We start from the raw sequence: 24,670 nt of genomic DNA, 5'->3' as shown, positions 1-24,670 counted from the left end.
GAAAACAACTGAGATGGAAATAATTTTATTAGGAATGATTTACCATCCGCAAATATGTGCATCAACCCTCATTATTGACCCATCGGTCAGCTTATTATTAGCGTGAGAGTAGATTTATTTTTGTGAAGAATTGGTTTAAATAGTATATAATTTTGGGCATTGGTTGGATGTTTAAAATGATTTGAATAATAGTTCATGATGTAAAGTGGGAACTACTTCCTACTATGTTTGTCTGTAGTGTTTATGTTAGTTTAGATTTGGCGGAGTGATACGCAGCACAGTGAAGTTATCTATTAAGTTTGTTGGATATTAAAAGTACACAAGTTGCTAGCTGTGGACTGAGTAGCAGTTAGCTGAGACAAGTGAAGCCGTACGATCAACATTGTAGCGAACTTTGCTTACCCACAAAGTATTTAATTAAGGTGATGCTAACATAAACCCAGCGTTACATTAGCAACTAGCCTACACAACTCTACGCTGGACTCAGTCAGGCATACCTCACTCACTAAACTGTACTTGCTTCTCTAGCTGTGGACTGAGACAGGTGAAGCCATATGATCGTCATTGTAGCAACTTAAAAAGAACAAAGGAGTCGCTGAGGACTGAGGTTCGGCCCGATTGTCTAACGCGCTTCACAAAAGAATTCACTAAGACTTTGAAGACACGTCTAACTTTTTATGTACTCACGATAACATAAACTCTCTCTGACTCTCTCTGACCATGACAAGTGAGCAGGTGACTATATTACCTTCATATTCCCGCCTATATCCATGTGAGCTGCTATCCCATTACTCAATCTGACCACATAATAACCAAAACAAACACTAAAAATATATTAACCATTACAAACATTCACCTTATCACTATTAGAAAAATATACCTCTATAAATCCACTCATGGCTCCTACACTCATAATGACTCATAACAACGAAAACTTCTCCGTCAAAAATAGAAAAAGAAGAAAATTGGTTTAATTAACATCACTTTTTTTAAAAAGCAGAAGAGCAATCACTGCAACTTCCTGCAAGGCATCTGTACATCAAATCAAATGTTAAGTAGACCATGTCTTCTAACAATGAATACCATGAATAAAATCCTAAGGCTGAATTCCATTTCCACCTCTGACACCAACATCTTAACATCAGGCTTGACAGCTGGTGGGCTGATTCACGAGCAGTTCTCCAAAGATCGGTTTGACAGTCGGCCCTCTCATGCGTCTCGATAGTGTTCGTCTTTGAGAAACGCAGATTCGCATGTATAGGTCGACCCGAACGTAGTGAGCGCATATAAAGCCCACGTCTTCAGCAACACAGAGAGCAGCTTTTATTTTGCTACAGGGGCCTGGATGTCAAATAGTCCACTTTAAATCCCTGCTTTGTCCACTTTCTTCTGGACTGTTCATGAATGGGTCACACACACACACACACACACACACACACACACACACACACACACACACACACACACACACACACACACACACACACACACACACTCAGATTCAATGACATCAGCAACAGCTAAGTCATCAAATCTGGCTGAGAAATTTCCTCCTATTCTCTGTGACATTTGCTCAAAGCCGGCGTGAAGTGTGTTGAAGTGCAGCAGCTTCTCTGATAACGAATCTGCAGGGAAAAGATCAAGTTTGTTCCCCCAAAGAGGCATCAAACTTTTCCACCACGTCCACCACAGATACTTCCTTCCTCTTGTAGTTGCAAATTGAGTACATTCAAAAGTATTCTCTGTTTTTACAATGATGTGCACGAGCTCAGCATCAGAATATGGTTTGTTATGTTTGGAAAGATCCAAGACAGCTTGAAGAGGAACACTTGTTGCCTTCTCTCTCCTGCTCATCTTGTTCAGTTAACCCTCCTGCTGTCCTCAAGTCAAGGAATGAAGTTAGGAAGGGAGGAAGAAGGAAGGATAGGAGGAAGGAAGGGAGGAAGAAGGTAGAAAAGGAAGGAGGGAGGAAGGAAGGTAGGAGGGAGGGAAGAAGGACAGAAGGAAGGGAAGAAGGAAGGAAGGAAAGAGGGAGGGAGGGAGAGAGGGAGGAAGGACAGAGGGAAGGAAGGAAGGAAGGAGGGAAGAGAAGAAGGACGCAAGGAAAGGAAATAAAGAAGGAAGGAAGGAAAGAAGGACAAGGAAGGGAGAATGGAAGGAAGGAAGGTAGGAAGGAAGTAAGGAGGGAAGGAAAGATTGACAGATGGAAGGAAGGAAGGAAGGACGGAAGGAAGGAAGAAAGGAAGAAAGGAAGGAAGGAAGGAGGGAAGGAAAGATTGACAGATGGAAGGGAGGAAGGAAGGAAGAAAGGAAGGAAGGAAGAAAGGAAGGAAGGAAGGACTGCTCAGGGTTCGACTCTTTTAAGGTTGTTTGGTTGTAAATGAGGTTCAGCTTTACTAAAAAGTTGGCATGTTGATTGTGTTGCTTATCACTCCATTCTTCATTAAAGCTGAAGGTTTTGCCACGTCTACTTCCTGCTTTAGGCTCTAGAGTGACATTTTAGTTTGCCACACAAACAATAATTACAACAGTATCAAAGCGGCTCAAGTTGATTAATATTTCCTGCCCATCAGGACGGCATTTCCACAATTACAGATTATTACCATCAGTCAGTGAACTACCCGTTTGGAGCAGTATCTACTGCAGTTAGCATTATGGATTTCATATTGATATAGACTAATAAAAATAACATTCATTCTGTAAGAAAATGAAAATATTTAACAAGTCCAGCTCCCACACTATCTGCTCAGACAAATCCTGGCCCTTGGACCTCTGCAGAATAAATTGGCTGCAGTGTAAAAAAAATGTAATTAAATTAAAGAAAGCAAGTATTAGACACATAATATTATAGACTATGATTATTATAATAATAATAATAATAATAATAATAATAATAATAATAATAATAATACCACCGAGGATAAAGAACAAAAGAAAAACCACATCACCAAAAAAAGAATATTACAGCGACTTGTTGTTAGATGGCGTGATAATAACTGTGCACAAAGCTGAGCATCACATCATAATGTGCACAGCAGGCAGCAGCAGATTCTGGCAGCGTGCTGGTCAGAGTGTGTTCGGGTGTTGGTGGTGTTGGTGGTGGGTTGGAGAAGGGGAGGAAGGGGGGTGGAGGGAGGTGGGGGGTGGAGTGACTGATTGAGTCTGCTTCTGCTGACAGACTGATTACACTCAGAGAAGTGAACAGGGAGCAGTAATGCACCAGTATACGAGGAAGGGGGAAAGAGAGAAAGAGAGAGAGAGAGAGAGAGAGAGAGAGAGGGAGAGGGAGAGAGAGGGTGAGCCAGACCATCCTTCATCCACCCACCATCACCACCCCCTCCCTACCTCCTGCATCAGGGAGGAGGGCTATCCCAGCTTCCCATCCTCCCAGCATCGTGATCTCCTCTCTCTGCAGTATCTCCTCCTGCTGCCAGATACTGTAGGCTTGGCCATGACATACGACACTTCCACTCAAATGGTCTTTCCTCTGCTTACAAGCACATTTCTGCTTGATTCTTACACTTTATTTACTTAAACCCCCCCCCCACCCCTCCCACACCCCCCCAACATACATCTGAAGGAGTGGTCAGACAAGCCACTCATATTTGTTTATATGAGGGGAAAGTATATCTAACCTTACAGAAAAGATCCAAAGATGCTGCCAAAAACTATTTAATTAGCTCTTAGCATTAAGTTGCTATATAGTCATTATTAGAGTCATATGTAGTCCGTATAAACAGGAAATGCACTGATTCTTTCTTGTGGTTCAATCATTACAGCCACATATTAAGCTGAGAGAGTACTATTATAGTTTAAACTACTGATTATTTTCATTATTGATTTATCATTTTGGCTGTCAGAAAGCTGCTTATTATAACTTCCCATATAGTCTTGATGATGAGATATATTCAGTATTTCCTGTTTGATAAGACATACATGGAGATATTACTGCTGTGATTTTAGTAGTAGAGGATTTAGCTGCAACTATTGACAATTAATGGACAAATATTTTGATAATCAAGCAGAAATTTAGCCGGAGTCAGCTCCTGAAATGTGACGATTTGATGCTTTTCTTTGACGTATATAACAATAAAGATGTCACTTTAGACTCTAGACAATAATCAGCAGACTATAATTGATAACAGAGATAATATATGAGGGGAGATAACAGGAGTGAAAATCAAACCTGTTACTAAAACAGCTATTCTTGCAAGTTTTCAGAGAATGTATAGTGATTTCAGACCTCAGGTGAACCCATACTTAGGAGGGGTTTACTTGCGGCTGGGAGTCTCAAGACTTTTGGCACCTGCCTGGCAACTAGCCTGATCTGAGGGCTTTTACACACGGGCATCGACTACTAAATGTGCCTTCATTCCCCTCTATGTGCTCTGCAGAACAATATACTCCTCAAATTATTAATTTATTACTCCGACCAATTCTCATGCACCGGAAAAACAGCCTCCAAAAGCTTCACACACACACACACACAGTGAGGGAGACAATGAAAAGGCACAAACACAACTAGAAAGTCCCTGTTTGATGCCAGCTGACACCAAAACTTACAAAGACATCAGAAGGGGAGGGGGGGGGGTCATTATTGATGACTGATTAATATTTCAATCAGAGCAATATTATGATTATCTGCTTACAAAACTATGAGCTTGAACGCGTCTCTGGTGTTATTCTCAGATGTTGCTTCTTTGCAGATTTGTGTCAACTGTGGCTTTATCTTTGCTTTGCACTGAAAATTATGATAAAAAAAACAAGATCCAATTTTTTTTGGGACATATTTAATAAGCTATGAAAGCCACACTGAAGCCAATTAACGCCTGTATATTCTAACGAGTGAGAAAACAAGCAAAGCAGCATGCAAACACAAACACAAACAGTAAAGCTGGGGGAACTGCGGCTCTCATATTCAATATATTTGCGCTATTTTTGCGCAAAATAATAAAAAAAAACGCACAGCCCGTTTTAATAGCGATACAACCATGGTGTTTGAGAAATATTTCCTCTCACCCCCTACCCCTACCCCCTACCCCTCACCTCCCGGGATAGAGAGGCCGTGCAAAACCACACGGCTACGGTAAGTAAGTAATAGGATCTCGGATCTCCTGAGATTTACCGACCGCCGCCTCTCCATCTCCAGCAGCCTTTCAATGCACCTGCCTGCCTGCACGGGAAAGCAGCACGAACCGGTTTCACTGGCACGGTTACCTGAAGTGAAGCCTCTCCCGTGGCAACCTGGATCTCTCTCGGGTACCTCCTCCAGGGTGGTAGGGGGGTGAGGGGGGTGAGGGGTGGGGGGGTCCAGCCGGTCCGGCTCTCACTCTCCTGGGGGCTGCAGGGGTTCCTCACCACGCTCTCCCTGCTGGTACCTGCAGGAGCTCCTCTCTCCTCTCTCTCTCCTCTCTCTCCTCACCCGAGCAGCGTCAAGCTGCAGCGGAGTGAAGCAGCAGGAGGTGACAGGAAGCGCTCCGCTTAGGATTTTCAAAAGAAAGCATTCAGTGAACAGTTTTATAGTGTTTGAGTCCGTCTCAGGGTTATTCCAAATTTCCATTAGTTTTCATTTTTATTTAGTTTTTTCAGTTTGATTTTTTAATTTCAGTCAAGTTTTAGTTAGTTTAACAAGTGATGAAGTAGTTTCAGTTTAGTGTTTATTAACGGTTTTGTAATGTTTGAGTCTGTCTCAGGGTTTTTATAGTTTTTGAAATGTTCATTAGTTTTTATTTTTTATTTAGTTTTTCAGCTTGTTTTTTCATTTCAGTTTAGTTTTTGTTAGTTTAACAAGTGCTATATCAACATATATATATTTATATCAACACCTTATATCGTTATGAAATCCTTTATTCTTGATCCTTCGGTCTGCTCAACCGTTTGGTAGAGGTCACTTTGAGTCATGATATATGGCCAAAACCAAAATCTATTATTATTTAATATTTATTTAACTTATTTAACTTTTTGGGCAATCTTTACCACTTCTATGAGGTATGTAATGCACAAAAAGACCATCAGATTGTGTTATGGTTGCTATAGATACAGGTTGTGCTAGTGCGAAGAATAGGCCTAATAACACAAATCAATGCTGACATCAGAGACATTTTTGAAGTTGAGTTTCATTTTTTCATCTCGTACACAAACAGAATGAGTCTCTAACATGTTTTTAAAAAACATTTTGAACAAATTAAGTCTGAATGAGGTCTGTAGAGGTCTGTAAAACATCACGGCCTACATGTTTTTTTTGCTTTCTGCAGTAGTAGTAGAAGTAGTAATAGTAGTAGTAGTAGTACTAGTAGTTGTTGTAGTACTAATAGTAGTTGTAGTAGTAGCAGTAATAGTAGTAGTAGTAGTAGTATTAGTTGTGGTAATAGTAGTAATGTAGTACTCATAGAAGTAGTGATATCAATAGTAATACTACTACTAGTAGTAGTAGCAGTAATACTAGTAGTAGTTGTGGTAATAATAGTAGTAGTAGTAGTAGTAGTAGTAGTACTAATAGTAGCAGTAGCAGTAATACTAGTCGTAGTAGTAGTAGTACTACTACTAGTAGTAGTAGTAGTAGTAGTAGTAGTAGTAGTAGTAGTAGTAGTAGTAGTAGTAGTAGTAGTAGTAGTAGGTATTTTCCCATCCTATTTGTATACCAAAATTAATTGGTCTCCATTTTATTTTGAAGATATGAGCAGGAAGTGTTACATTTCCTGTGCCGGTACATGACAGTGGTCCTCACCTCTCAAACTGGAGGGGAGGCTGCGCGCTGGATGCGAGGGGAGGGGGGGGGGGGTGATGTGGGGGGTGGGTAGTGCTGCTGCAGACTGAGCATGCGCCCAGCCAACAGGCCTGCTTGCTGTAATCCCCTTTGTCACAAATAGCACGAGGATGCAATATACTGTAATTAAGAAGAAGAAAAAAACAACAACTATCCACCTAATGACATACATCCAGTTTGGTCAACGCTTCCTATATGTGAGAAATAAGGAGTTTTATTTCATATATTTTTGAGAAATGCAAAAAACAGTCCATGAAGCTTTTGGATGTGGGGTAACAAAGACTGAATGTTGCTTTAAGACACAAACATAATGTGATGTAATATTCAGTGGTGTACGTTCATTCAAGTAGCTTACAGTTGAGAGGTACTTTATTTATTTGATTTTGCTTTTTTTATTTTAATTTTAGAGAGAAATATTATACTTTTTGCTCCACTACATTTACAGTAATTGGCAGTTTTAGTTTAATCTCAGATGAAAAGATGAAATAAAGTGAGCTTCTATGTAAATCCCAGGAACATTGCACACATGTATATAATCTCAGGAACTTCTGCATATTTGCAAATTTATATATTGCAGATTTATTTATACCAAGATTGTTTTACTGTATGTAGTATTTTATTTTATTTGCTCACTTTCCTTACGGTGCTACTTTTTTTCCACTGTACTGCTTGTGTCAATTTGAATTCCTCCCAAGCTGGATCAATAAAGCCACATCTTATCCTATTATTTAAGATTAAACCAGTGATTGGATACCTGACTGCTGTTTTAACACTGACTTTAAGTCTTTGTGTGTGTTTTACATTTTACCTGACTGCAAAACAAATTTCCCCCCTGTGGACAATTAAGTTAAAATTGATATTAAAAGACAATTATGGAGCATCAAACTCAAGCATATAACTAAAACAACAACATGTTTTTTTTTTAAAGTCATCAAATAGGCAGATTGAAGCTGATTGAGCTTTAGAATAAAGAGAAATCAGTTTTAGTTAAACATTGATGATGAGGTAATGCATTCATAATATACACTTACTACTGTAGCATTGCTTTGGCGCCATCTACTGGTCAACCACAACTGTTATCAGACTCCTTTTGTCTCTGTGAGGGAGAGTGTTGTATCCTGTGGATTTAAACTTTAAGTAGTCGTGATGATGATGCATTATACTATAAGACACTGCGATGATACAAATGTCCCTTTAATATCATTTTTCATTTATCTTTTATTGAAACAAATCGTTCCCTTTACATCATATTTAGCAAATCTGGAAGCATGACTCTAAAATAGCGATGTTGGTCATTCCTCCAGTTTGGTTCAGATTATTGAATTGATGGCCATGACTTTTTGTTGAGTTTTTACAGATTTGGTTTAATAACTCTCAGATGATGAATCTGACTCCCAACATTTTCCTGAGTGGCGATTATTGCTTAGAAATTAAACGAAGAGAAGAAAGAAATAACATTAAAATTCATTAGGATTCCTCCTCTGAATAATAATGAAATTCACAATCCTGCTTTTTCCTCTACCACCACAAGTAAATTGACATTTTTTACTTTTTTTCACACAATTTGCGACTTTATAGCCTATTGTCGGAGAATATCTGAATTTGTTTTTTTGCAAATTTGCAACTTCATAATGTCGGAGTATAACCAACTTTTTTTTCTAGCAAATTTGCGGTTTTATAATGTCTGAAAATATCCAACTTTTTTTCTCGTAAATTTGCAACTTGGTGACCTCATGTGACCCTCATGATGGTTATGGTGCGACAGGTTTCCTCCATTTTTACTGAAATATTTTGACAAATATTGAATGAATTGTGATGAAATTTGGTACAGATCCGGCTTTCTTTTCCGTAAATTTGTGACTTAATAATGACGGAGTATAACCAACTTTTTTTTCTAGCAAACATGCGGTTTCATAATGTCAGAGAATATCCAACTTTTTTCTCATAAATTTGCAACTTAGTAATGTCGGAGAATATTGGACTTTTCGGACTGACAATCATGGATGTGTTTACTTTGGTGGTCCCATAGCTCATAACTTTTCATTCAATCAAATCTTTATTTAACCAGGGAAACCAGTTAAAGACAAGCTTTTATTTTGAAACAAAATATGAAGAGGTTAATGAGTACATACCTGCAAAACTAAAGACATTCCCATCAGCCTCAGCCGTACTTTGTGTTTTAGCAACTAAGACTGAGAAGATAGTCGACAACATGTTAGATTTGGAGAAATCATGTTAAAAATGGCTTAAAAACAAAACTTCTCCTTCAGGACAGTCAGATTTCATCCACCAGTGCATGTGTATTAGGGTAAAAACATGTACGTGTATAATACAAAACTATACTTAGTAGAATGACTTTAACAGAAGTCGAGACATTGACATACTTCCCAGAGTTTTGTAATGTAAAACGCTTCTTCAGTCTCTGAGGGTAACAGCTGATGTGGTTACTGTTCACCTCTGAACCGCCTGCTGGTAGAAATAAGAGCAACATTCACTCAATTAATGGAATAAAGAATAAAGTTAAATAGGAGGGAGAACGGCAGAGTTGACTGTTCACACCATATTTTATTTTTCTTTAAGTTTAATTATTGAAATTGAAAATGTGGTGAAATCAACTGAATCAACCTCGAGTAAAAATCTCACCAAATTAGACATTTAAAATACTTAGCGGTAGCAGTAGACTATATCCACAATTTAAAGTGGCACTCCAATAATTTAGTACTGCCCTTCTATGAAGTTGGGGACACATATGAGACAAATTAAAGACAGAAAGTTAAAAATTAAAGCAGCAGAAGTCGAGATATCTGGACTCTCAGTTCCAATGATTGATGGCGCACCAAAAACACTGGATACTACATTTCCTATAATGCATCTCCTCCACTGCATCTTTGAAACGTCATGCCACCAGTCTGTAACACAGGCTTATAAGTTATATGTTTAGTCTCCTTTAGTTGTTTTCTTCCTGAAGACCTTTGAAGGAAAAGTTGAACAGATTTAGGAAATTGTTATTTAACTATGAAGCTACAGCTAGCAACCAAGTAGCCTAGCTTAGCATAAAAAGTAGCGCTATGTCTCAAATCACATACTTCTGTTAGTACACTGTGTACAATGTACTAACTTGTGTAGTGCACACATTTCAACGGGTAAGTAAATTGTTGCCAAATCATTACAAACTTGAGTAAGTACGGAAGTACGAGAGACACCGCAAAGAAATTGGGAAAAAAAAACTAGCTTGGCTTTCCAAAGGTAGCAAAAAAACTTCCTTATGAATTATCACGTTTTATGTTTAAAATAAAATTTTAAAAAGGGTTCAAACCACAATTTGAGAGCCAGGCTAGCAGTTCACATTTCTAGTCTTTCTACTAAAGTACGCTAACCAGCTGTTGGCTGTAGCTTTATTCTCACAGTACAGACATGAAAGTGGTATCTCATGTCTGGATCTCCTTATTTTACTCCTAAAAAACATTTCCTAAAATGTTGAGCTAATAACTTTAACCCTCCTGTTGTCCTCAGGTCAAGGAAGGAAGGAAGGAAGGAAAGAAGGAAGGGAGGAGGAAGGGAGGAAAGAAGGAAGGAAGGAAGGAATTGAAGGGGAGGAAGGAAAGAAGGAAGGGTGGACGGAAGGAAGGAAGGAAGGAAAGGAGTAAGGAAGGAAGGAAGGAAGGAACAGTCAAAAGAGATGGGGTCAATTTGACCCGGGAGGAAAACAGGAGGGTTAAGTGTAACATTGATGGAGATCTTGTTAAAACTTAAATAATTCCATTTATAGAAACACCAACCAAAAAAAAAAAGATGAATAAATGTTTTCTGGTGCTAAGATGAATGACAAGCCTACATGGGTTTTTTTTTATAATAAGGTGCTGTTTATTTAATCATTTCATTATTCACGTCTCATGGTACACTCTCCTGTAGCTTTGAATTGTAGTATTTACCACGTTTAATACTGACCTCAGCCTCTCCTCCCAGGATTCCTGCACAAAAAAGAGGACTGTCACAAACATGGGCTCCAACAAGCTCCCAGTTAGACTCCAATACCACCTCTGTCCCCAGGGACGTTAGGAAGAGGAAATCAGATTCTGGATTACAGCAATATACTCGTCTTTTTCCCCCTCCAGGTTGTACTTCTTTTCTTCTTCTTTTTTTTAAAACCGGGGGACAGAGGCTCGATGGGGTTTTAGAGTTGTTGTCTGGTTCAGTCCTGCAAACTGTGAGGTGCTTATCTGTTTTCTTTATACACACTGAATGTCTGAATTAAGTGTTTGATCACTTTAACTATGACAGCAGAGAGACACGACAACATCGAGGGGCGCCCCCTCCCCAGCCCCAGCCCCTCCCCGCGACAAAAAAACGGCGATCCGGGTTAGAGCAGCGTCGTCTCTTGAGTGAAGAGGGTCCCGCTTTGTTCAAGGTTCAGATGGTCTGGGTTTTTGACATGGATTGAGACTGGACTGCAGGTGTTTTTGAGAAGTTCCTCAGCTTTTTTTCCCCCCCTGCCAGCATGCCTTTAGACTTGCACAAGCATTGAGCAGGAGTGTTGTAGTAGCTGCCCAGATGTTATCACGGTGCTGGAGATGCACCATGGCATCCCCAACAAAAAAAAAAACTCTAACAAAAGAAACAATTACAATTACATCTGGACAGCAAGGAAACTCCCTCCGACTAAAGTACAGTTATAACCACTTGGTGCAGACTCCCTCAGCAACTTCTTCTTTTTTCTTTATACAACTTTAAGGCAGGAAGTTCCACTTTTTTTTTAAAGTAGTGCTCAGTCTTAAATTCATGCCTCCCTGCACAAAACTGGATTTATTTATTTATTTATTTTAAAGTAGAGGACGGGGAGCCTGGAAGTATTCTAGTGTCCATCAGGCCTGAAACCACTGAAACCAAAGTCAACACAAGTCGTCCTAATGGTGCTGCGCTACGCCATGTAGATGAAGGTGTTTATATCGGTCTCATCCCGCTTTATGTACTTGTGGTCTATCAGCCACTCGATCTGCTCTTTGATCATCTTCTTCTGTGGTAAAAACATGTTCTTTAGGATCTCCACCAGCTCCGTCTGCAGCTGAGCGTTGTTGATGCGCTTCCTCATCTTCATGATCTGGATAATGGCCTCCTGGACGTGGGAACAGGGGAAGGAGGGGGCGTGGTGAAAAAAAGAAAAACAGATTACATCGCAGCCCTTTTTAAGTTTACGCTTACATAACCATAGATGTTTGTTTAAATGGAAGGTGAAACCATTTATTCACAGCGGGTGTAGTTACATAACGAAAGGAGAGAGAGCAGCAGTGTCGTAACTCTTATTCATACCTGTGTTCTTAGTATCCTGAGCTGGACGATGCCCTCGTTCTCTTCCTCTCGCATTCGCTCTGTGGTGAGCTGCAGCCGACCAATCAGGTTAATCTTCCCCCTTTTCTGGACCTTTGAGTTTTTTCTGTAAAGTTAAATAATATTAAAGAAAACACACAAACCAATACTTTAGGTTAATGTACAAATCAAGAGTTGTTAAATTAAAGGTAAGTTCATTTATACACCTGTGCAATTAAAATATCCTGTATTCCTTCTCCCTCACTGAAAAGTTCAGAATCATTAAATATGCAAATATTGATTATTTTAAAAGTCTTAAGGGGACTGCATTATATTTTTATTTTTGTACTACACTAGAGAAGCTTTGCGTGATTCACTGCTACAACAAAAAAATCCTTATTTATCTTATATTGGCCCTTTATGCAGCCCCTCAGTTCAGCCTCTGTCTCTTAACAGGCAGTTTTTGCTCCTGTTTCTTTAAGGATCCCCCTCTCGATGAGCCAAGTCTGTTCTGATTGGCCGTTATTCCAAAAGCCTGCTAAGAGGCATTCATTTCCTGTAAATTCTTCACAATAAAAGCCTTCCATTTGTTAGTCGCTTAAAAGCTTCCTTACATATATATATATGTAATATTAAGGTTTTCATCAGCGGTAACTTAACATGACTTAACATGAGAGGCTGATCAGAGGGGCTGCATAAAAGGGCTGGTAAAAGATAAATTAAGTATAAGAGTTGTTTTTTTTTAAACTGTGAATAATGCAAAGCTACTCTAGTGGAGTCCAAAACTAAAAATATAGTGCAGGAAATGAGCATAATAGTTCCCTTTTTAATTAAACGTTCCTTACATGAGAGAAAACTCCTGGTTGACGAAGAATAGTGTTCCTTCAGCAAAGTCTTTGGGCGACGACACGACTGGGTCATACGACAACACCTGCCGCTTGAGTTTGGGAAACGCCACCAGAGACTAGGAGGAAAAAGGAAAAAGAAAGTGTGATGGTTCAGACGAAAAAGAAGAACCGCAATTACAAAACAAAACACACAAAAACACAAAAATCTGTTGTTTAAAAATGTGAACTTGCTGGTTGATTTATGACATAATGGAGCCAAACTGCTGCTAACCTTGGTCCAGTTCATAGTTTTTCTTATAAATGAGATCTTCACTTTACCCAGAGAGTGCGTCGCAGCTCAGCGTCGGGCAGCTCGGTGGCTAACTTGAGGTTTTCAAAGCTGATCCTCTCCCTGGGACGCTGGTTCCAGGCAAACAGCACGGCCAGCTGGAAAGTGGTCACCTCCAGGTCATATTGGCCCACCTCATTTTTAAAGGTTATCTGGAGAAAAGAGGGATATTTTTCTTCAGTCCATTTTCCCACGTTACTTTCACTGAATCTGATGATTTTGGTGTGGAACAAATTCTAAGCAGGTCTGGTGAGGTCAACTGGAACAATGTGACTTAATCTTAAAGCTTTCCAAGTAATGTAGAGGGTTTCTCTGTGTGTGTGTGTGTGTGTGTGTGTGTGTGTGTGTGTGTGTGTGTGTGTGTGTGTGTGTGTGTGTGTGTGTGTCACTCACAATGCCGTTGGACATTAGGTGATGCCAGTGAAGCTTCCTGCCGCTGTGGTTTTTCTTATAGAAGTCTTCTACCTCTGGTATCAAATCCTCCAGCTCTGTAGGTAGAGACACGAAGACCTTCTCGCTGCTCCTCGACCACGCTCCAGCATTCAGGATCTTTATGTTGACCGAGTCGGCTGCAAGGGAACGAACAAGGACGTATTTGTTACTGAATGAAAACTGCTTATAGTTCACACACCTCACACAATTCTGTCAAGTGTCTTTATTTTTTTGCTTGAAACATTGAGTACTCATTTAAAGGAATACTTTTGGGATATTTTGGGAAATAACTGTTTTCTTGCCAAGAATTTGATTAGATTGAAACCACTCTCCTGTCTATGGGTAAATCGATCAAATCAATCAATCAAAGTTTATTGATACAGCACCTTTCACACAAGTCCAATACAATTCAAAGTGCTTTACAAATGCCAAGGATAGTAAATATGGATTGGGAGATTAATGCACACCAAGATGCAAGTCATATAAATTTAAAAAATATGACTTGTGAAATGTAAAAAAGGACAAACTGAATAAGAAAAATAAGATAAAAAAAGGAGATACTTAGATTAGCTTAGCATAAAGACAGAAAACAGACGATAACAGCTAGCAGCAGCTCTTAAGCTCATTAATTAAAAGTTAGATGTTGTTCGTTAAAAACAAATTGCAAAGTAAAAATGACAAGTTGTGGATTATTTCAAGCCATTTGTAGCTATGCTAACACATGTCAACAACGTGAATAAGTGCATTCCCCAAAATGCTGAATGCCATTTTAAAGTTTTGTCAAGATTTTAACCCTCCTGTTGTCCTCGAGTCAAGGAAGGAAGGATGGAAGGATGGAAGGGAGGAAGAAGGAAGGAAGGAAGGAAAGAGAGAGGAAGGAAAGAAGGAGGAGGGAGGAAGGAAGGAAAGGGGGATGGAGGAAAGAAAGAAGGGAGGAAAGAAAGAGAAGGAGGTAGGAAGGACAGATGGAAGGAAGGAAGGAAGGAAAGAAGGAAAGAAAGAAAGAAGGTACAGTCAAAACAGACGGGGTCAATTTGACCGGGAGGACGACAGGAAGTACTTTTCTCTGTATGGAATTATTTATAGTGTTTAGTTGATCAATAAACTGAGTTAAATGATTAAATTAATTCATATGATGGAAAAATACAACTAATTAATCATTTGTATACAACTTGTGTACGTTTTTACTTGTCACATGCTGCTTAAATATAATGAAGACTTTATCGCTTGCATCATGTACATGAAGTAATGACTCTTACCTGGTAAAGCCAGCTTGTTATGTTTATGCATTTCTTTGAATGATTGGTTGAGGTCCTCGGACACTTTGATGTCTTGAAACATCCGGGCCAGCTTGTTGACATAGTCAGCTGGCATTCCTACTTCCTGTTAGCACAAATTACAACACAATTTATTGGCTGATTTTTTTTACTTTTAATTTAGTAGAAAAGTCTAAAAGCAGTTTTCCAGATCGTACCCTGAGCCACTCCACCATGTTCTCCTCGATCTCGCTGTCGGCTGAGATGTCCAGGATGAGTCGGCGGGTCAGGTGGGCTTTGTGGTAGCGCATGAAGACGTCTTTGTTTTGGACGTACTTCAGCACCAGCAGCTGCAAAGAGCGCATAGATAATTACCTTTTGTATTTATTCATTCTTTAAAGAGGAACCATTGAAGGATTTTTGCATCAATTATTTTTACCTGAATCCATTAATCAAGAATTTAAAGCATATTTGGAAGATGTCTAACCTATTTCCCCCCAGTTTGATTGATTGATTGATTGATTTGTCACCTTCAGCCCCACTGCTAACCACACAGCTAATATAAACAGGGCTAATAACTACGATGTGACAATAGGGTGGAGCGTACCACTTCCTTGAGCTTGGCCTCGATCTCTTCAGAAGTGAGCTTCTTGCTTAGTGGGGTCTTCCTCAAGAGCATGTCGCAGTAGTTGGCCAGCAGCTCTGGACACTTTGACTCTGGTTGAGTTTTTAAACCCACCCTTTAAAAACACAGGTGAGGAAAGAGAAGTGTATCAGCCACACAATATGTATTACTTTTATAATAAATCAAAGGGAAACATTTATTCTTACCCTTTCTGTTTCAAAGGAAGTTCTAATTTAAATATAGTGGCATCGTTCACAACTGCTTTATATGCCTGCAAAGAGGTTGGAAAAACAGAAGAGCAGTGAGTTAAGAACATATCCTGACAGGTGGATCCTTCAGTGATGGACGAGTTGGTGAAAGTTGAGCTCACTTTGTCTCTCGCCGTCAGGAAGCGCGGATCGTCCTGAAAGGCTTCTTTCACCAGTCGACTGAAGCGGTTAAACAACGTGAGCAGCTGTTCCACGTATTTCTCAGAGTCCTGTAACAAAGAACAACCAAAAAATATGATGACGGCCTTAAACCTGGGAGTCTTGGAAATAGTATTTTAACTGAAGAGTCATATCTCAGGGTCAGTTTATTATATGTTGCATGAGCTATCAACTGAAATGTGGTTGAAGAGCCACAAAAAGCTAAAAAATAGACACAAACTTCAGATGTTATCCTCATCTTGTTGAGAGTTAGATGAAAAGATCAATACCTTTATATCTTTCAATCAAATGAGTCAATTCGGTGCATCAGTACCGGGAGAAGGCTTGTTTTCATTAAGTGGCCACAGTGGATATCAAAATCCAAACATTCATGATTGCAATTTTAATTATTTGGGGTTCATTTTGGGCTAAAAGGACTTTTGCTCATTTGCAGCGACTTCATTGAGTTTCCAAGTTGTTTCCTCGGTTCCTACCAGTGATGAAACTCCAGGAAGTTACTGTTTCCAGAATCCAATCATTTAGAAGTGGAGGAATGGAGGCATTTTATTCAATTTAATGCGTCTATTCACATGATGGGTATCAAATGAAGTACTCAGTTGGTATCAGTATCACTTCAAAGCGATGGTTCGGCGTCATTTCAACGTAGCGTCATATGCACCATGAGGTCTATCTAAACACCACCTCAGCGATCACGCACAGATCTCTAGATGTGCTGTGCAGGTGTCTCGCAAGACCACACGGTATTTCAGTGATCACGCAATATTTCGACGATGTTTACAGCTTTAGCAGTAGCAGCAGAGTAAAAGCCATCAGGTAAGTGTTTATTGTAATAAACTCCTGGTGTACTTACAAACTTTCCAATGCATTGATTTATGAGTAAAGAGCCTATTTGTACTACTGTAGAAGTTTGATAACAATCCAGGCATTATTAGTGGGGTCATTTACCAGATAAACTGGTGGTCCCGTTAGCGCCTGTACTAAGACATTCAGCTGATGGCTCTAACTCCACTATTTTCCAACCAAATGAAAATAAACGGCTGAGGTGGTGTTTAGTTAGACCTCATGGTGCATATGACGCTAGGTCGAAATTACGCCGAACCATCTCTTTAAGGGTATTTGGATTGGATACCTTGCCCTAATCATAACCTATAAATAATAACCAAACAGAATTATTATAAATATTTAACTGCATTAAGTGGGCATATACAGTTAATTATGTGTGACACTCACTGAGGTGATTGTCTCTGCCGAGGCCACCATATCAGCCAGGCCAGCGCTCATGATGTGCTCCTCCAGGTCCTTCAGCATGGGCTCGATGCCGCTGGGCACTTTGTCCATTAGAGAGAACATGAGATGTAGCTCTGCAATCGAAGAGAGAAAAAAAAAAACTCATCATCACTTCCTGGTTAGATTAGGATTGTGAGCTCTGAGAGAGTTCACAGTAAACTACAAGTCAACGTACCTGCTGCAGACATATTATTAGCTCTTATAGAGACACTAAAGATGATCTGGTCTGATTTGATAGTTTCATAGATTAAACGATTCATCAGACGAGGAAATCTATAGATATTAGATAATGAAAATGTCTGATTAAGTGAAGCTCTACAAGGGCAATTTACTTGATGTGTCAAATTGAATGAATGCTTTTAGTTGGAAACTGCTTTTAAAAAAACAGGAGAAAATGGGCTACTTTAAAATCCATTACTGTGCATGCCCTTTGTCCACTTTTAAACCGCATGAGCATAGACCACCGCCGCCACACACACACACACACACACACACACACACACATTACTCAACAATGAAGGGTGGTTAATGTATCCTCGAAACTGAGCAGAAGAAAATTATGAAAATGCTCTTCACTTTATTCTCAAATCTTAATCTTAGGATGATTTTACATTTGAATCATAACAATGATCTTGGAAAGAAAAAAAAAATGTTGCTATGATATTGATAAGCTACTTTTAAGACATCTAAGTGTGTTTTAAACTGAACTGAAGTTTCCAGTACATAATAAATAAATGATGACTGAAATGTGTCAAAAAACAGTCAAATACTGAACCTACATCTTATACTAATTGTCTGATTGGATGAAAACAATAAAAGAGAGTAAGATATCAAAAAACTCATCCAGCACTTGCATCATTTTGTCGAGGATGAAGGTGACGAGGTGACTTTAAAGCCACTCATTACAATTTAAAAATGTCTGAGCTCCTATTTCCTGTTTTAATATCTTCCACTCAAGTCATTTAATAAAATAAGAAAGTGTTTTATCTCTTCTTTTCCAACGTACTTGATTATGATTATTATTGAAAATGATGATGATGATTATATAATGATCTTTTTAACTGTTTAGTAAAACAGTCTAATCAGATTAATAATATTACCAATAATAATAAACCTTTCCTTCCTCCCTTCCTCTGTCCTTCCTCTCCTTCCTGTCCTTTCCTCCCTTCCTTCCTTCTTCCTCCCTTCCATCCTTCCTTCCTCCTCTCCTTCCTTCTTCCTCCCATCCATCCTTCCTTCCTTCCTTCCTTCCATCTTTCCATCCTTCCTTCCACCCTTCTTTCCTTCTTCCTTTCCTTCCATCTTTCCTTTCCTTCCTCCCTTCCTCTGTCCTTCCTTCTTCCTCCCTTCCATCCTTCCTTCCTTCCACCCTTCATTCCTTCTTCCTTTCCATCCATCCTTCCTTTCCTTCCTCCCTTCCTCTGTCCTTCTTTCCTTCCTTCCTCTCCTTTCCTTTCCTTTCCTTTCCTTTCTTCCTTCCTTCCTTCCTTCCTCCTCTTCTTCCTTCTTCCTCCCTTCCATCCTTCCTTCCATCTTTCCTTCCTTCCTTCCTCGAGGACAACAGGAGGGTTAATCAAAGAAATAAAATAGAAAACTAAGTAATGATTGGTCAGTCTAATCAGATTAATAATACTACTTATAATAAACTTTATTCACAGAGCACCTTTCATTCAAGCGATATAGCTAAATAATAAAATATAGAGAAAAAATACATAAAAATGAAAATAAGATTAGTAACGCCGGTCAGATCACGCGTGGTGGCGACACACATGGACGTTGGACAGATGCTAGACAAGAAAGGTTTGGTCAGGTCTATTTCCTGGTGCAAACCTGAGCTGGCTGAGCCTTTGGTGGGAGCAGTCCTGCCGTACTCACTCTCTGTCTCATTTCGTTTGATCATGCCGGGACACTCGGCTAAGATGGTCTCCTTAAATGATGTTACCAGTGCATTGACGCAACACTCCATTAACTGGGTAGACAAAAAAAACACAAACAAAGAAGAAACAGAGGGAAAACTATTCAGTAGAAATTCATGAGAGATGGAGTAAAAGCAGAAATGGAAAATAAAGTTTTAATATATTGTTCATTTGGAGTCGTGTTTCTGTCCATCTGCTGATTTTAAGTCCAATATTCACTCTCTTTTAGCTCTGTTTTTGCTCTCTAATAACTCCTGATGGAAAGATCTGTCTCTCGTTCTTCCCCTCCCTCCTTTCCTTCCTTCCTCCCTCCTTACTCCTTTCCTTGCTTGCTTGCTTCCTTCCTTCCTTCCTTCCTTCCTTCCTTCCTTCCTTCCTTCCTCCCTCCCTCTTTACTCCTTTCCTTCCTTCCTCTCTTCCTTCTGTCCTTCCTTCCTCTCTTCCTTCTCTCCTTCCTTCCTTCCTTCCTTCCTTCCTTCCTTCCTCCTTTCCTTCCTTCCCTCTCTAATAACTCCTGAAGGAAATATCTGGCTCTTTAGCTGCTAAATGCTCCACTATGTTCACCAGCTCGTCTACAGCTAACTGTGTCTGTTTGCCTGTTTTTTGCTGAGCAGGAAGCGTACAGCTAAGAGCTTTTTCTCTCTACGACAGCGAACTAAAACAGTACATTTGCAGTCAGACAGCTACACAGTGAGCTAAAACTCATTTTTAGATACTTAAAGTGCAATAGTGAGATTGATATCAGTCTTCTAATCTCTCATAAAAAGAAAGATAATAAGCGTATTTCCCCAAAATTACACACTTCTTAAAATACAGATAAAAAAATAAATGAATAACCTATAAAATAAAAACTACATTTACAAAAAGAACATGATGTGCGGACAATAGAAACTGCAGTTACACAACAGCAAACCCAAAACAATGCAGTTACTGACTCAGCTGCAGACTGTATAACAAGCCTGTGTGTGTGTGCGTGTGCGTGTGTGTGTGTGTGTGTCATACTACTCACTGCTTGTACAGAGTTACAGTCACGTCTCGTCTCCAGGTATCGCAGTGCACGTTTCTCCTCTTCCCTCAGCTTTGAATCAGCCTGGTGAGAAATACACATCAACATTTATTTACACATTTATTTATTTCACATTTTACATAAAATTCTCAGCAGCATCACTCAGAGAAAACCTGATTTAGATTTGTATTAGTTTACACATATACAAATAATACAGATTATATGTAAGCAACATACGATGTGATGGAGAAGTGCAAAAAACCCTCAGGGGGGCTTATTCTAGGCAATCTCTAGAGCAAGGGCTACTTTAATCAAAGAAATAAGATAACAGATTTACATTTACATGAAGAAAACTAAAATTAAGAGTAGTGGGATTGTTTATAAAGATAATCCATCAAATTATAATGGAATTTTTAAGTTTATGTAACTTTATATAATTGATCATTTTTCCTCCCTCCTTCCTTCTCTCCTCCCTTCCTTCCTCCCTCTTTACTCCTTTCCTTCCTTCCTCTCTTCCTTCTCTCCTTACTTCCTTCCTCCTTCCCTCCTGACTCCTTTCCTTCCTTCCTCTCTTCCATCTCTCCTTACTTCCTTCCTTCCTTCCTCCCCCCTCCCTCTCTTCCTTCTCTCCTTCCTCCCTCCCTTCCTTCTCTCCTTACTTCCTTCATTCCTTCCTCCCTTCCTCCCTCCTTCTTTCCTTCCTTCCTTCCTTGACCTGAGGACAACAGGAGGGTTAACTTGCATTGCCTCTATCAAATAAACTGTGCAAAAACTTTCCAAGATGAAAACTGACACCTGCAGACACATATCTACACTCTCCACCTTTACATACACCTCAGTATTTAACCCTTAACCCAAACTGACTCCTCTTCTCCTTCTTCTTCTTCTGTTGGCTCACGCTGTGCTCGAACAGACACAACGTTTCTGCTTTGTTTAAGTACGAGAGGAGGAGTGAAAAGGACGACCCTGATCCTGTTTTTCTCATGTGATTCATCCAGCTGGCTCATTGCCAAGATCATCCTGAACAGGGAATACGAGCTTTTTAAGTCTCGGGTTTCTGCTTCGTGTAGTAAAAATTCGAGGGCAGAGCAGCGTTTACTATATTTACTACAAACTGAAGGTGTGAGCAGAGAGTACACCGGGAGACAGATAGAGACCTAACTGGTGGTTGAAAGAAGAGTGATTATAAAACAGTTTGAACAGGGAGAAGAAATGACTGCTATAGATAATTATTATAAATCATTTGTTATATCTCATCTTTATGGCATTGCTTTCCACATTTTATTGGATAGAAAGCAGCTAGAAAAGAACATTAATCAATAAAGAACATACACAAAGAAGACAGAAGGAAGGAAGGATGGAAGGAAGGAAGGAAGGAAGGAAGGAAAATAAGACAGGAAGGAAGGAAAGAAGGAAGAAAAAGAAGACAGGAAAGAAGGAAAGAAGGAAGAAAAAGAAGACAGAAAGGAAGGAAGGGAAGATGGAAGGAAGGCTGGAAGGAAAAGTGGGCCGGATCGGACCCCTCGGCGGGCCGCATCTGGCCCATGGGCCGCATGTTTGACATCCCTGAAGTAGAGGATGAAATCGCCAAACTGTTTTAGTTTAAATAGTTGGTTGGAAGAATGAATTGATTTAATTGGGATGGAAAGAGCAGCTGCTACACTAAGACGCTTTGATCCGGACCTGTTGGATACAGTAAGGTTCATATTTAAACTCCTTACAGGATTATGTGTGATGGCATAGCTTTCTAAGGATCTTTAATATCATCAACTGACCGATAATTAGTATAAAATGTTATTTATATATCTCATCTTTATGGTATTGTTTTCCTTGACTGGAAAAGAACATGCATGAAGGAAGATTTTCCATGAACGTACTAAAGTTATACCGCTTTAAAAAGGTCATGACTAATGAGACAAAGGAGCTCTATATATCGTCAGCTTTAACTTTTATAAAAACTCCTAAGAAGTGCTCGGGGGAAAGAGGCAATTTTTGGGGAAGTGGTCACACACTGAACTGAAGGATCACGTGATACACTCTGGCTCAATAACACTTTTTCCTGTGTGTGTTCACTAGAATAAATTTTTTTTTTAAAACATCTGTAAAACGGTGAATAAACTTCTTGTGTGATCAGAGTTAGTTATGAACACATTGAGATCTATTGAATGCTTCAGCCTTCACCTTTTTAGTCAGAAACTGCTTTATTTATTCATTTATTCATTTATTCACTTTTTCCGTTTTGGTTTGCCACTATTTCTAAGGGAGGTGAAGAAAATAAAGACATATGACTAATCACTTTATTAAGGTTAACAGCACTAACTCATACATTACACCTTGAAAGGATTCGTTATTCTCTTAGTGGTAGGTTGGGAGATTTCAAAAGGATGTGGCAACCAATTATTTCTTTCTTGAAACAGGATGTAGGACAACCTGAGTAGCACGGGGTGGGTGAGAGGGGGGTGGGTCAGGGAGGAAGTTATTATTATTATTTATTTATTTATCTTATTTTAATACATGTATTTATTTACTTATTTTTGTATATTTTTCTATTGTTTTTCATTTATTTACTTATTTGTTGGACACCTTTGTTACTTATATTACAAATAATGAAGCATTGCATAAGCCAAAGATGGATGTATTTTTGATATACTGTCTGCTTCACAATACAAATATTTGAAATGATAATCACTTTATTTATAAGTGTGTATTTGAGTTTAATGACAGAAATACACTAAACTTAACTAAATTTGATCAATAAATGATTTGACCCTATTAACAGGAATCCAATATGAAATAAGAGGAAGTCTTGAGTGTGTGCTGTGGGGAAAGACTAACTGTGAGACTTTTTTTTGGTGAACACACCCAACGAGCAACACGATTCAGTTCTTCTTAACCCTCCTGTTGTCCTCGAGTCAAGGAAGGAAAGGAGGAAGAGAGGAAGGAAGGACGGAAGGGAGGAAGAAGGAAGGAAAGGAGAGAGTGAGGAAGGAAGAAAAGGAGGGAGAAAGGAAGGAAGAAGGAAGGAATCAAGGGAGGGAGGAAGGAAGGAAAGGAGGGAGGGAGGAAGGAAGGAAGGAAGGAAGAAAAGGAGGGAGGAAGAAATGGAGGAAAGGAAAGAAGGAAGGGAGGGAGGGAAGGAAGAAAGGAAGGAAAGGAGGGAGGAAGGAAGGAGGGAAGGAAGAAAGGAAGGAAAAGAGGGAGGAAGAAAGGAAGAAAAGGAGGGAGGAAGAAAGGGAGGAAAGGAAAGAAGGAAGGGAGGGAGGGAAGGAAGAAAGGAAGGAAAGGAGGGAGGAAGGAAAGGAGGGAGGAAGAAAGGAAGGAAAGGAGGGATGAAAAAAGGAAAGAGGGAGGGATGGAGGGAGGGCGGGAGGGAGGGGGGAGGAAAGAAAGAGAGAAGGAGGGATGGAGGAAAGAAGGAAGGAGGGAAGGGGGATGGGGGAAGGAAAGAAGGAAGGGAGGAAGAAGGAAGGAAAGAAGGAAGGGAGGAAAGAAGGAAGAGTCAAAACAGACGGGGTCTATTTGACCCAGGAGGACTATAGGAATAGATGTAAAGACTCATACTCACATATTTCATATAATTTTGGACCCCGTTTTGTTGGAGGTAGGCGGGCGCCTGCGTTCTGTAGAACCTCTCGGTTGAGTCCATGTACGCCTTCTCAAAGTTGTCCCTGTAGATCTGCAGCTTGTCGTCAGGGTTGGAGCACAGGTTCACTGCTCAGAGAAACATAAAAATCATCATGTCAGCAATCATAAAGAGATATAGAGAGAAGAGCTGAGTCGATTAGTCAAATTTAATATTTTGATGATCAATTACTAATTTTTAATGGGTTTTTAAAAAGAGAAAAAGTCAAAATTCTCTGATTCCAGCTTCTCAAATCTGATTTTCTGATTTAGTTAGTCATCGATGATAATGAACTGAATATCTTTAGCTTGTGTGCTGTCCCACTCAGAATTGAGTACAAGGTCTCCCTCCTCACCCACCAGTGCATTCACGGACATGCCCCCCTATACCTTAAAGAACTCCTCACCACCCAGATCTCCTCACGCACCCTTCGCTCTAAAAACTTAATCACCCTCCAAGCCCCCAGAGCCAAGCTCCACACCATGGGTGGTCGACAGACTGCAGATGTCTCTAAAAAAGACCTAAAAACTTATCTCTTTACTAAAGCATTTTGCTAAGTGTCTTTTATATGTTCTCTTTTAACCTTTTCTTTTAGTTTCTGCTCTGTAGCACTTTGAGATTGTTGAAATGTAAAGTGCAATACAAATACATTTTATTATTATTATTATTATTGTTGTTATTTGACATTTTTCAAACATTTTCTGACATTTCGTAGCAACTAACCCAGAAAATAATCCACAATAATGAATCAATGATAAAAAAATATAATCATTAGTTGCAGGTTTAATAGACAGATCAATAAAGAAAAAGTATGTGTTTTGAACTAAGCTACGCACCTTGGTTTAAATATGT

General features: G+C 39.5%; 1 protein-coding gene across 2 annotated transcripts in view; it reads right to left on the bottom strand.

Moving 5' to 3' along the window:
- Window positions 1-10,619: 10,619 nt before the first annotated feature.
- cul5b (cullin 5b) overlaps window positions 10,620-24,670 on the bottom strand; it is a 22,241-nt gene continuing 8,190 nt past the window's right edge. The window contains exons 6-19 of one of the 2 annotated variants that reach the window (XM_053331920.1): window positions 23,762-23,907; window positions 20,200-20,280; window positions 19,105-19,243; window positions 17,218-17,348; window positions 15,930-16,037; window positions 15,766-15,830; window positions 15,542-15,674; window positions 15,153-15,284; window positions 14,938-15,061; window positions 13,640-13,815; window positions 13,237-13,398; window positions 12,916-13,034; window positions 12,074-12,197; window positions 10,620-11,879 (exon numbers count right to left, since the gene is read on the bottom strand). In XM_053331920.1, the coding sequence (XP_053187895.1) occupies window positions 11,685-11,879; window positions 12,074-12,197; window positions 12,916-13,034; window positions 13,237-13,398; window positions 13,640-13,815; window positions 14,938-15,061; window positions 15,153-15,284; window positions 15,542-15,674; window positions 15,766-15,830; window positions 15,930-16,037; window positions 17,218-17,348; window positions 19,105-19,243; window positions 20,200-20,280; window positions 23,762-23,907 (1,835 nt within the window). In that variant the 3' untranslated portion in view covers window positions 10,620-11,684. The remainder of the gene's footprint in view (window positions 11,880-12,073; window positions 12,198-12,915; window positions 13,035-13,236; window positions 13,399-13,639; window positions 13,816-14,937; window positions 15,062-15,152; window positions 15,285-15,541; window positions 15,675-15,765; window positions 15,831-15,929; window positions 16,038-17,217; window positions 17,349-19,104; window positions 19,244-20,199; window positions 20,281-23,761; window positions 23,908-24,670) is intronic. The other variant, XM_053331921.1, reaches the window with a different exon arrangement.

Source organism: Scomber japonicus, chromosome 13 (assembly GCF_027409825.1).
Source record: "Scomber japonicus isolate fScoJap1 chromosome 13, fScoJap1.pri, whole genome shotgun sequence".
NCBI lineage: Eukaryota > Metazoa > Chordata > Actinopteri > Scombriformes > Scombridae > Scomber > Scomber japonicus.
Note: the sequence above shows the minus strand (reverse complement) of the source record. Positions and strands in the feature narration are given on the sequence as shown.